The 12124-nt window shown below is 39.8% G+C and overlaps 1 protein-coding gene across 3 annotated transcripts in view; it reads right to left on the reverse strand.

Moving 5' to 3' along the window:
• TBC1D12 (TBC1 domain family member 12) overlaps positions 1–12124 on the reverse strand; it is a 99083-nt gene that overhangs the window by 60815 nt on the left and 26144 nt on the right. For 2 of the 3 annotated variants that reach the window (XM_066355289.1, XM_066355288.1), the window contains exon 2: positions 6326–6449. In XM_066355289.1, the coding sequence (XP_066211386.1) occupies positions 6326–6449 (124 nt within the window). Of the gene's footprint in view, positions 1–1379; positions 1417–6325; positions 6450–12124 lie in introns of all 3 variants that reach the window. The other variant, XM_066355290.1, reaches the window with a different exon arrangement.

Raw genomic sequence — 12124 nt, forward strand, 5'->3', positions numbered from 1 at the left:
TGGCTCAACTGGTTCAAGTGACTGGTTCAAGCATCAGCCCCAGGCGCTGAGGACAGCTCAGGTGATTTGAGCATCAGCCCCAGATGGGGGCTGCAGGGTGGATCCTGATCAGGGCGCATACAGGAGTCAGTCTCTCTACCTCCCCTCCTCTCACTTAAAAAAATATAAATAAAAATATAAATTCTGGGCCCTGGCCGGTTGGCTCAGTGGTAGAGCGTCAGCATGCGGAAGTCCCAGGTTCGATTCTCGGCCAGGGCACACAGGAGAAGCGCCCATCTGCTTCTCCACTCCTCCCCCTCTCCTTCCTCTCTGTCTCTCTCTTCCCCTCCCACAGCCAAGGCTCCATTGGAGCAAAGATGGCCCCGGCGCTGGGGATGGCTCCATGGCCTCTGCCTCAGGCGCTAGACTGGCCCCGGATGGGCAGAGCATCGCTCCCTGGTGGGCGTGCCGGGTGGATCCCGGTCGGGCGCATGCGGAAGTCTGTCTGACTGCCTCCCCGTTTCCAGCTTCAGGGGGGAAAAAAATAAATAAATAAATAAATAAATATGTGTGTGTGTGTGTGTGTGTGTGTGTGTGTGTGTGTGTGTGTGTGTATAAATTCTGAACATAGTATACATAGCCCTCTACAATTTAACAACAATGAAGGGAGTTAATTTTTTTTGCAGTATTCAGTCAAATTTTACAACAAAGATATCTATATTTAAGCCTAAGCTGCCAAAGTTCTAATGCTACACTACCAATAAAGTTAGTAACCAAAAAACTAAGCTTTAATACTTTCAACATATATATTTTGTTACTGTTCACAAAGCACATGTATTCATGTCCTTTCTATGTTATTGTTCCTGCAGTAAAATTTCTAAAGCAGTTATTTGAGGAGAGTGACCTATTCAACTGTTATACCAGTTAAAGTGCTCAGATTAAGAAATCAGTTTAGCGTCTTAAAACAATTTTTCCTTGCTTGTCAAAAGTTATATGAAAGTGATTCAGTAACTGAAGTTTTTAAAACTTCACTCAGAAAAAAACATGTATAATGAAAAACTTGAAACACCATCTAAGTACTGCAATCTCATTTTCTCACTAAAGATGCCAATATAAAAACAGTGCCTAGTCAAAAAAAAAAGAGATTATTTTGGTTGTCAGTTTGACATTAATAAGGCATATATAGTCAATCTGTGGTATGCAATCCTGTTACAATTATACATAACATGGTTCATTTGTAACTATTCTCACTTGCATTTTGGAGGTCATAGGTCAAACTATATATAGCTATATTCAAGTATCAGCCTATTAATTTAGAAAAAACAAAAATTTAGGTCAATTGAACTATAATATAACTGAAATACTATTTATAAATAGATACAATTTTTAACATGGCTCACCAACTGGTTCAAAAGGCCACAAGCAGGAATTTCACACCTGCAAGAGAACACATGTAATAATTCTCATAAAATAACACTATGAATATTCATTCATGTGATTTGGGAAATGTCAAGTGAGATGCCAAACTTCAATCAGTTTGACTTTTATACTAAAATGATTTGTTTCTTTACTGTTAACATAGAGCTAAAATTGATTAAATCTTTAATAAAATTTACTATAAGAATACAATTTAAAAAAATATTTAACCTACAAATTACCTTTCACTTATGAACGTCATGTATCTCTGAAAAGCTATAGGTGCACATGTAAAGTAAAATAAAGCAAAACAAAAAAATTATATATACACATTTTCTTTTTGAAATGTTATGTATCATATATATAAAAACATACACATGTAAAAATAATTGTGTTTTCCACACAAAAAATAAAATTTAAAAGACCTAAAAATAATGTGAAGGAAAAATAAAATGAAATATATCTTCCTATAATGTTTTATGTTTTATAGAGAGAATATAATGTTATTTGTTTAATAATTAATAGAGAAAAAAGTTTATAAATCAAACCTTACTTTCCTATATAATTAGTTTATAACCTTATGGATATCTTTTCATTAAAAAAAGAGTCTGGACCAACAATATAATTATACTCATACTTAAAAATATGACAACTACTTTCTGAATATCTGCTTTAAAAAATAATAATCCTAAAAAATAATAGTACTCTACACTCCTAATAAAGCTTACTGTTTTGTCACTCAAAAACCAAGGAAGGGCCTGACCTGTGGTGGCACAGTGAATAAAGCGTCGACCTGGAAATGCTGAGGTCGCCGGTTCGAAACCCTGGGCTTTGCCTGGTCAAGGCACATAAGGGAGTTGATGCTTCCAGCTCCTCCTTCCCCCTTCTCTCTCTCTCTGTCTCTCTCTCCTTGCTCTCTCTCTGTCTCTCTCTCTCCTCTCTAAAAAAAAAAAAAAAAACGAATAAAATTTTTTAAAAAACTAAAAAAAAAAAAAAGGCAAGGAAGGCATGTTTAGAAAGCTCAAAGGATTTTCTTTTTCCACAGTACTTTTAGCACTGCTCATTTTTTATTTTTTATTTTAATTGAATTGATTTTAGAAGACAGGGAGAGGGAAGAAGGGAGAGTGGTGGAAGGAGAGAGGGGGAGGGCAAAGGGGAGGGCGGGGATGAAGCATTCATTTTGTTGTTCCACTTAGTTGTGCATTCATCGGTTGCTTCCCATATGTGTCCTGACCAAAGATTGAACCCACAACCTTGTTGTTTTAGGACAGGGGTCCCCAAACTTTTTACACAGGGGGCCAGTTCACTGTCCCTCAGACCGTTGGAGGGCCGGACTATAAAAAAAAAACTATGAACAAATCCCTATGCACACTGCACATATCTTATTTTAAAGTAAAAAACAAAACAGGAACAAATACAATATTTAAAATAAAGAACAAGTAAATTTAAATCAACAAACTGACCAGTATTTCAATGGGAACTATGCTCCTCTCACTGAGCACCAATGAAAGAGGTGCCCCTTCTGGAAGTGCTGCGAGGGCCGGATAAATGGCCTCAGGGGGCCGCATGTGGCCCGCGGGCCGTAGTTTGGGGACCCCTGTTTTAGGATGATGCTCCAACCAACTGAGCTAAAAGGCCAGGGCTAGCACTGCTCATTTACAGTGAGCACAGGCAGATTTATACTAGAATTACTAGCTACCTTCATTTTCTACAGCCTTAATAACTTAAGACCCTACCTTAAAATATGACAGATGTGTCCTAACGTTCTTCAAGGCTTTACTGGAAATATCTTCATTTTTTAAGTTTCTGACTCCAAATATACATTTGAAATGGGTATGTGGTAAAGGATCTCAAAAACAGTTTTATATTCATGATATTTTAGTTTAAAAGTCAGGTCTGTTAAAAAATGTTGCTGGTGGAAACAGAGACACAAAGTTGTAAATGTACTATTACTAATAAAAGAAAATCATGCCCTCCTTGAAAATGACAACTGCAAGGAAGAGGACAGCAAAGTTAGACAAATGGGGAGCAGAGGACACCCAGGGAAGTAGGGAAAGAGAAAGCAGAAAGGGAGAGGCAGAAACATGTCCCATCACATAATGAAAGAGATGCATATTTTAAAGGTAGGAAAGGGTCAGAGGAACAATTTCACCATCCATCACACCTCCCCCAAAGACTCATGAAAAAGACACCAAAATACACTAGTACCTACACACAACTGGGAAGCTCAAAAATTAAAAGTAGTAGCTGGGAGAAATCCCCACCTATAAAAAAACAGAGAAGGGGCTGTAGAGGACAGCAACTGCATTTCAACTCCACTCCTTCTTCCCTATCAAAATAAGAACTGTCCTTTTCTTGACAAGTCATCATATTTTCACACAATATATATAAAAAAGAGAATCTGGCTTTCCAAAAGAAAAACAGCAGATTAAAGGTATACAAATATCAATAAACAGGTAATTATCTACCTAGTAATTTATTTAGATACTATGGTAAGATATTGCAAAATGCTGGTTTACATAAAGATATATATAGTTTACATAAAGATATATGCACATGCATATTTAAGGTAAACTACCACAGAGTAGGAATACAAATCTTTAATAGCAAGACCACTGTTTTGCCTCTAGAGGGCGAACTTGGACTTCTGGAAAACTCTAGACAGGAGACATTACTTTCAAACTTGACCAAAAAAATAGTTAAAATTAAGATGCTGAGGTAGCAAAAATTCCCAAGCTTTCTCAGTTAGCAGTGACATTAGTATCTCAGTAATTTTTCCATTGTGCCCCCCAAATCAACAAAAATACCTAATCATTCTGTTTATTTAATAACTACAGTAGTTATATCCAACAATTTAATAGGGCTTATGTCCTAACACTAAGCAGGCATTTGAAAAAACAATATACATAAAAAAGTTTTATTTCACTCTTAAATAGCTACAATGAATTACTAATTGGGCATGTATACCTGTTGTGCACTGTACAATTTCACAAAACCTGAAATCCGATTGGACACCACCACCCTCTTTTATTGTTTCACACTGATTTTAGGACAGTACCTGATTTTTAACAGAACAACCTAGAAAAACCAGACTCACAAAGATATGATACCACAGAAAAGAATACAGTGCCATGTAATATTGAAATTGCATACTCCACAAGCTCACAGTCTGTACCATATCTGACAGATGTGCAGTATCACTGAGTTTGCCATGGTCCCCCCCCAATTAGCTGCAGCACATGGGGTACCTGAGCCCACAGCCTGGGACTCAGCATAGTTTTAACTACCAACAACTATTTAAACTAGTCAATATTTTAATTACAAATCAGTTTTTCTTCTGAGCAATAAAAAGAAAAAAAATACTATTTAAATCCTTAAAGGGAGATATATTTTCCAATTTGAATAATGATCATTGCCTTAATGTGATTATTTTCATGATGCTGGTTGTGTTAAACCTGATAAACTACAACTGGGAAGCAGAGAAACAGAAAATTTATTATATACCTCCCTCTGAGTAATAAGTTCTCCTAACTTGAAAATGCTACAAATTGATCAACTCTTGCTTACCAGTCTCACTGATCTACAGAGATCAGATGAGATTGGGCGTTTTCAGCATGGTATGGTCGTAGACCTTACTGATCTACTAGTACTGACAAGTTCAGGAGCCAAATAAGATCTGAAATTCCTTAAAACCTCAAATTAGAAGAATTAGCTCCTCAATTACTAAAACAGATTATATACCCACCCATCTCACAAAATTCTTGGTTTAGGCAGAACATCAGAAAAGTAACCAAGGAAAGAGTCAACCTCAAAATCTACTCAGTTTTTGCTTTTTACTGTTTCAAAAATTCTCAACTACCCATATCCATTAAATATGTGCCACTGGCAAATGAGTGGCACGTGTTACCATGTTCAATTATAAGTCAAAGTATGTGGTGAGAGTTAACAACAAAAAAGCTACCCAAAGAATAACTAAGAAACAAAAATCAATGTTCTACCATATTTCCCCATGTATAAGACAATCCCATGTATAAGACGCACCTTAATTTTGGGGTCCGAAATTTGAAAACAAATGTATTATATAAAGTTATTGAACTCAAGTTTATTTCATCATAAAATTCATACAACTCATCACTGTCAAAACTCCCATCCAGGCCATGGCCGGTTGGCTCAGTGGTAGAGCATCGGCCTGGCGTGCGGGAGTCCCAGGTTCGATTCCCAGCCAGGGCACATAGGAGAAGCGCCCATCTGCTTCTCCACCCTCCCCCTCTCCTTCCTCTCTGTCTCTTCTCCTCTCGCAGCTGGGGCTCCACTGGAGCAAGGTTGGCCCAGGCGCTGGGGATGGTTCTGTGGCCTCTGCCTCAGGTGCTAGAATGGCTCTGATTGTGGCAGAGTGACACCCCAGATGGGCAGAGCCTCGCCCCCTGGTGGGCATGCCACGTGGGTCCCGGTCGGGCGCATGCAGTCTGTCTGATTGCCTCCCCGTTTCTGGCTTCGGAAAGGTACAACAACAACAACAAAAAAAAACAAAAAAAAAAACTCCCATCCATTAGCTTGTCCTCATCTGTGTCTGATGACAAATCAACTGTCTTCAACAACGAGTATAAAAACAAGTGTGAAAAAGCAGAAAATGCAAGTAAAAAAATCTACAACCACTGTATGATGCATCCAGTTTTTAGACACCAAATTTTTCAGATAAAAGTGTGTCTTACACATGGGGAAATACAGTATTTAAAATTTTTCACAGCATAAAAGATAACTAAAAATATATGTCATGTTTTTAAAAAATCGGTTAAGATTTCTACAAACATCTATAATCTCAAATTTTTATATGTTCAAAAATATGAATGAAAGTAGGATATGGTTAAGTTTCAAGAAATAAAAGTATTTGACAAGCTAAGACAAACCACATTGCTATATTAGTACTTACCTGCTGAATAATTTTGGAAGTTTTCTGAAGATTCTCTCTGGGAGGGACTTTACCAAATAATTTCCAACCAGGAGCACTATGGACAACTGATTTGAGTTCCTTTGTCCTTTTTGGAAAAAGGTTTCTGAAACACAGAAAAGTTACATGAATTGTGTTTTGGCTACTCAGAAAACTACTTAATAATAATTTATTTTATTTTTGTGTGTGTGACAGAGACAGAGAGAGGGACAGATAGAGACAAACAGGAAGGGAGAGAGATGAGAAGCATCAACTCATGGTTGAGGCACTTTAGCTGTTTATTGATTGCTTTCTCATATGTGACCTGACTGAGGGGCTACAGCAGACCAATGACCCCTTGCTCAGGGCAGCAACCTTGGGCTCAAGCTGGTGAGCCTTGCTCAAAGCAGATGAGCCTGCGCTCAAGCTGGCGACCTCCGGGTTTCAAACCTGGGTCCTCCGCATCCAAGTCCGACGCTCTATCCATTGTGTCACCGCCTGGTCAGGCAATAATAATTTTTTTTTTGTATTTTTCTGAAGCTGGAAACGGGGAGAGACAGTCAGACAGACTCCCGCATGCGCCCGACCGGGATCCACCCGGCATGCCCACCAGGGGTGATGCTCTGCCCCTCCGGGGCGTTACTCTGTCGCGACCAGAGCCACTCTAGCACCTGGGGCAGAGGCCAAGGAGCCATCCCCAGCGCCCGGGCCATCTTTGCTCCAATAGAGTCTCGCTGCGGGAGGGGAAGAGAGAGACAGAGAGGAAGGAGAGGGGGAGGGGTGGAGAAGCAGATGGGCGCTTCTCCTGTGTGCCCTGGCTGGGAATCAAACCCGGGACTTCTGTACACCAGGCCGACGCTCTACCACTGAGCCAACCGGCAGGGCCAATAATTTTTAAAGTATGTTTATTTCTAAGACAAACACAAAATTCTTTTATTTATTTATTTATTTAAGTGTAGGGGAGATAGAGAGACAGAGTCCCGCATGCACTCCAATCAGGATCCACCCAGGAAACCTCCTACTGGCAATGTTCTGCCCATTTGGGGTCCATGCTTGCAACCAAGCTATTTTTAGCACCTGAGGCAAAAGCTCCAGGGAGCCATCCTCAGCACCCAGGACCAACTTGTTCAAACCAATCAAGCCATGGCTGCAGGAGAGAAAGAGACAGAGACAGAGAGAAGTGAGATGGGGACGAATGGAAAAGCAGATGGGGGCTTCTCCTGTGTGCCTGACTGGGGATCAAACCCGGGACATCCACATGCTAGGCCGATTCTCTACCACTAAGCCAACCAGCCAGAGCCATAACAGCAAATGACTTTTTTTTTTGTATTTTTTTGAAGTGAAAAGCAGGGATGGGGAAGGGGTGGGGGACAGACAGCCTCCCGATGCGCCCGACCAGGATCCACCTGGCATGCCCACTAGGGGGTGATGCTCAGCTCCTTTAGGGCGCTGCTCTGCTGCTATTAAAGCCATTCTAGCACCTGAGGCAGAGGCCATGGAGCCATCCTCAGTGCCCGGGCCAACTTTGCTCCAATGGAGCTTTTGTTTGTGGGAGGGGAAGAGAGAGATATAGAGGAAGGAGAGGGGGAGGGGTGGAGAAGCAGATGGACGGTTCTCCTGTGTGCCCTGGCCGGGAACCGAACCCAGGACTATCGAACCCGGGACTTCCACACGCCAGGCCGATGCTCTACCGCTGAGCCAACCAGCCAGGGCTACATAAAATGATTTAAAATAAAATTATTTCTACTACCAATACAACTTACTGTTACACTAACAAGACTCAAATAGAATAAATGGTTATAGAAAAATGGTAGAAGAGTCATCAAAAGAGACATTAGAGAGATAAATAAACTGGAAAGACAGCTATAAATAAAATGTAAATATACTGCTCACAAAAATTAGGGGATATTTCAAAATGCACTTTCAAGATCAGGGAATGTGCAGATACTCTAGTACTTTCAGCCTTTTGTATAGTGCATCTTCACCAATGAAATAAAAGTTGGTTTTGCATCTCATTTGCATAACCAAACAACTTCCTTTGACTTGTCATTTGCTTTAATGATATTATTTTTTAATAAAGCAAATCAAATGCTTCTTTCCTTTATCACTTCATATTCATTTTGAAATATCCCCTAATTTTTGTGAGCAGTATATTTGCTTTGAATGAATCAGCTACAAAGTGACTGGAATTGACAGATGTGTGCGCACACATACGCACAGGCGCTCGCACACATACACACATACACTTCCCTTTTTCCTATTCTCCAAGATATTCAAATCTCTTAAATTTAAATCAACACTAAAGGCTTCTTAAGCAAAATAAACCAAATGTCTTCAAGCAACCAAACACGAAAGAAGACAATTCTTTTCTCCTGGATTCCAAAGGTAGAGCTTTGATTACATGAATGAGATGTATATGGCAATGCTGGGGGAGAGCGTCATTCTTACTCTGCGTTCTTCTAGTTCTGAGGGAGGGGCAAAAGGGAACAACACTCCTAGTTTCTCTCTGCCCCCTCATTCATCTCCACTTGTGGAGTTGAAATTTAGTGACAGATACTGCTAACAGCAGAGAGAATTCAGTTTGTTCTGCTTTCCTAACATGAGGCTAAATTAGTTTCCTCTGTACCCCTGTCCCTGATTCCCACAGGAAAGGCCTTGCTGTGCTAGAAATTAGCTGGATAAATTTAAATCAGGTGAAGTATTAGGAGTCCCACTGCTGCCAAAGGATGTCTTTCAATCCAGATTTCATCAGTATTAAGGCTGATATTCTGAAGTCCCATTTGTCTGTATCCTATGCTTTTCTTCCTACTAATTCTAAACTCAGATGATCAAGAGGTGTTATTTTATTTATTTATTTTTTACAGAGGCAGAGAGAGGGATAGACAGGGACAGAGAGATAGTAACGGAGAGATGAGAAGCATCAATCATTAGTATTTTGTGGCACATTGCGACACCTTAGTTGTTCATTGATTGCTTTCTCATATGTGCCTTGACCGCGGGCCTTCAGCAGACCGAGTAACCCCTTGCTCAAGACAGTGACCTTAGGTCCAAGCTAGTGAGCTTTTGCTCAAACCAGATGAGCCCGCACTCAAGCTGGCGACCTCGGGGTCTCAAACCTGGGTCCTTGGAATCCCAGTCCAACACTATCCACTGCGTCACTGTCTGGTCAGGCAAGAGGTGTTATTTACTGGTTGTCCTAAACCCCAATAGTTAAGTTTTTTGTAAGCTGTAAAGTATCTTATTGTTTCAGATATGCTGGAAATATTTAAAAATGTGTTGTCTAGTTTGGGTTTGTTTTCCCTTTCTCATTCTGTAACTCATTTTGTCAGTAAATATAATATATAGAAAACAGGGATTGGCAATGGTAATCCATTTTTCCTCCATTAAATTTATTCTATGTTCAAAATACACAACTATCTATACATGACATGCATAGAGACAAAAGGCACCATCTTCCATTCTCTCCACTACTTTATGTCCACTCTTTTTTAGCAAAAAGTAATAAAGAAAATCTGTTGCAGCAGCTGAGAACAGCAGTTCAATGTTTCTATATTGCTGAAACATATAAAAGAAAAAGGCACACCAAGCAAAAACTGATGTGGGGATTAAGAGAAAAAAGGGAGGAGAAAATACGCCCTAGCCTTCTCCTTTAGTGGACTCTCTAATAAAGTTTGATGAATGAATGACTCTTGATTGTTACTACCTGTTAATATTTGCTTCACATTCTGGGTGTTTCTTTTTGGCAATTAAAAAAAAATTCAATTTCTTAATTTTAGTGAGAAAGAAAGGGGGAGAGAAGGGGTGAGAACGGGGTGTAGAGGTGGGGAGAGAGGGGAGAAACAGAGGGGGAGAGAGAGAGACAGAAACATCTATCTGTTCCTAATTGTGCCCTGACTGGGAATTGAACCGGCAACCTCTGCACTTTGGGACAGTGCTCTAACCAACCAAGCTATCTGGCCAGGACTCTAAGATCTCTTTTATCACACAGAGTTAAATAAGATATAAATGAGTCAGACTACCTGTCTACTGTACTTTACTCAAGGATAAAGCTAATCTAAAGGGGCAAAATTTATTTACACCATGTAAGCTCTCTGTTCATGATTTCTAACATAGCTGAATCTCCAATGGTTGGGACTTTAAGAACTGGCAAACCCACTTAAAAACCAAGACAAAGCCATGTAAATTCCACAGTTCCTCAGACTGTAATTTGACACTATAGAAAACTCGCTGCATAATTCTGATTCTTCTTACTGCCAACAATCTCAGCTCTAGCCAAAGACAAAACAAAACAGTTTTTGCCTAACGTTTACATCTTGACTACATTTTTAGATTCATTAGATAAATTCTGATCATCACTTAAATGGAACTGTATTGTACATTAAAAAGGAGGTCAGAATAATTTTTCAAATAGGAAAAAAAATCGTACTTCAATCAAGAGTAAAATCGGTTTTAAAAAAAGAGAAATTATGACCTGATCTTCAAACTGTCTCAGAAGTTAGGATTGTTGAAAACACATCAACTTCCTGAACTTTGTACTAAGTTTCCCCAAAGTATAAGAAAAGGCCAAAGAGAAAACATTGTCTAGTGATCATGGAATGTCATAGTTGACTACATAATTAATTCAAAGAAGTACTGTTTCTTTAAAATGCAGTACTTTGGCTACTCTTGAGTAATCTGGATTAAAGATCTGGCATAAAGATTACTAACATTTTTTCCAAACCTCAATCATTTTTTACTTGAAAAAGACTTCCAGCTGACTATACACACACACACAAAAAAAAATCCACTTTTTTTTTTTTTTTGCAGATAAGTTTTTTTTAATTTTAAGAATTTTCTTTTTCAGGCCTTTTTTTTTTTTGCTTATTTTTTTAAGACTTTATTCATTTGAGAAAGAGGAGAGAAAGGGAGGGGAGGGGAGAGAGAGAAATTAGTGGGGAGAGGAGCAGGAAGCATCAACTTCCATATGTGCCTTGGCTAGGCAAGCCCAGGGTTTCAAACCTGCAACCTTAGTGTTACAGGTCAATGCTTTTCCACTGTACCACCACAGGTCAGGCTTTTTCTGGGTTTTTTTGTTTGTTTGTTTTGGTGATAGAGAGAGAGGGACAGGCAGGGACAGACAGACAGGAAGGGAGAGAGATGAGAAGCATCAATTCTTTGTTGCAGCATCCTAGTTCACCGATTGCTTTCTCATATGTGCCTTGACCAGGGGCTACAAAACTGAGTGACCCCTTGCTCAAGCCAGTGACCTTGGGTTCAAGCTGGTAAACTGTGCTCCAAACAGATGAGCCAGCTCTCAATCCGGCGACCTTGAGGTTTCGAACCTGGGTCCTTCGCGTCCCAGTCTGACACTCCATCCACTGTGCCACCGCCTGGTCAGGCCAGGCTATTTCTGGCTCTTATTTTTTATTTATTTTTTTTACAGAGACAGAGAGAGAGTCAGAGAGAGGGACAGACAGACAGGAATGGAGAGAGATGAGAAGCAACACTTTAGTTGTTCATTGATTGCTTTCTCATATGTGCCTTGACCGCGGGCCTTCAGCAGACCAAGTAACCCCTTACTCAAGCCAGAGACTTTGGGTCCAAGACAGCGAGCTTTGCTCAAACCAGATGAGCCCGCGCTCAAGCTGGGGACCTCGGGGTCTCGAACCTGGGTCCTCCACATCCCAGTCCTACACTCTATCCACTGCGCCACTGCCTGGGTCTAGCTCTGGCTCTTTTCTTTGTCATTATTAAAAATCCTAATAATTAAAAAATAATATAGATATTTACTTATAATACTACTTGACTAACAAGTATTTTCAT

This window comes from Saccopteryx leptura, chromosome 13 (genome assembly GCF_036850995.1).
Source record: "Saccopteryx leptura isolate mSacLep1 chromosome 13, mSacLep1_pri_phased_curated, whole genome shotgun sequence".
NCBI lineage: Eukaryota > Metazoa > Chordata > Mammalia > Chiroptera > Emballonuridae > Saccopteryx > Saccopteryx leptura.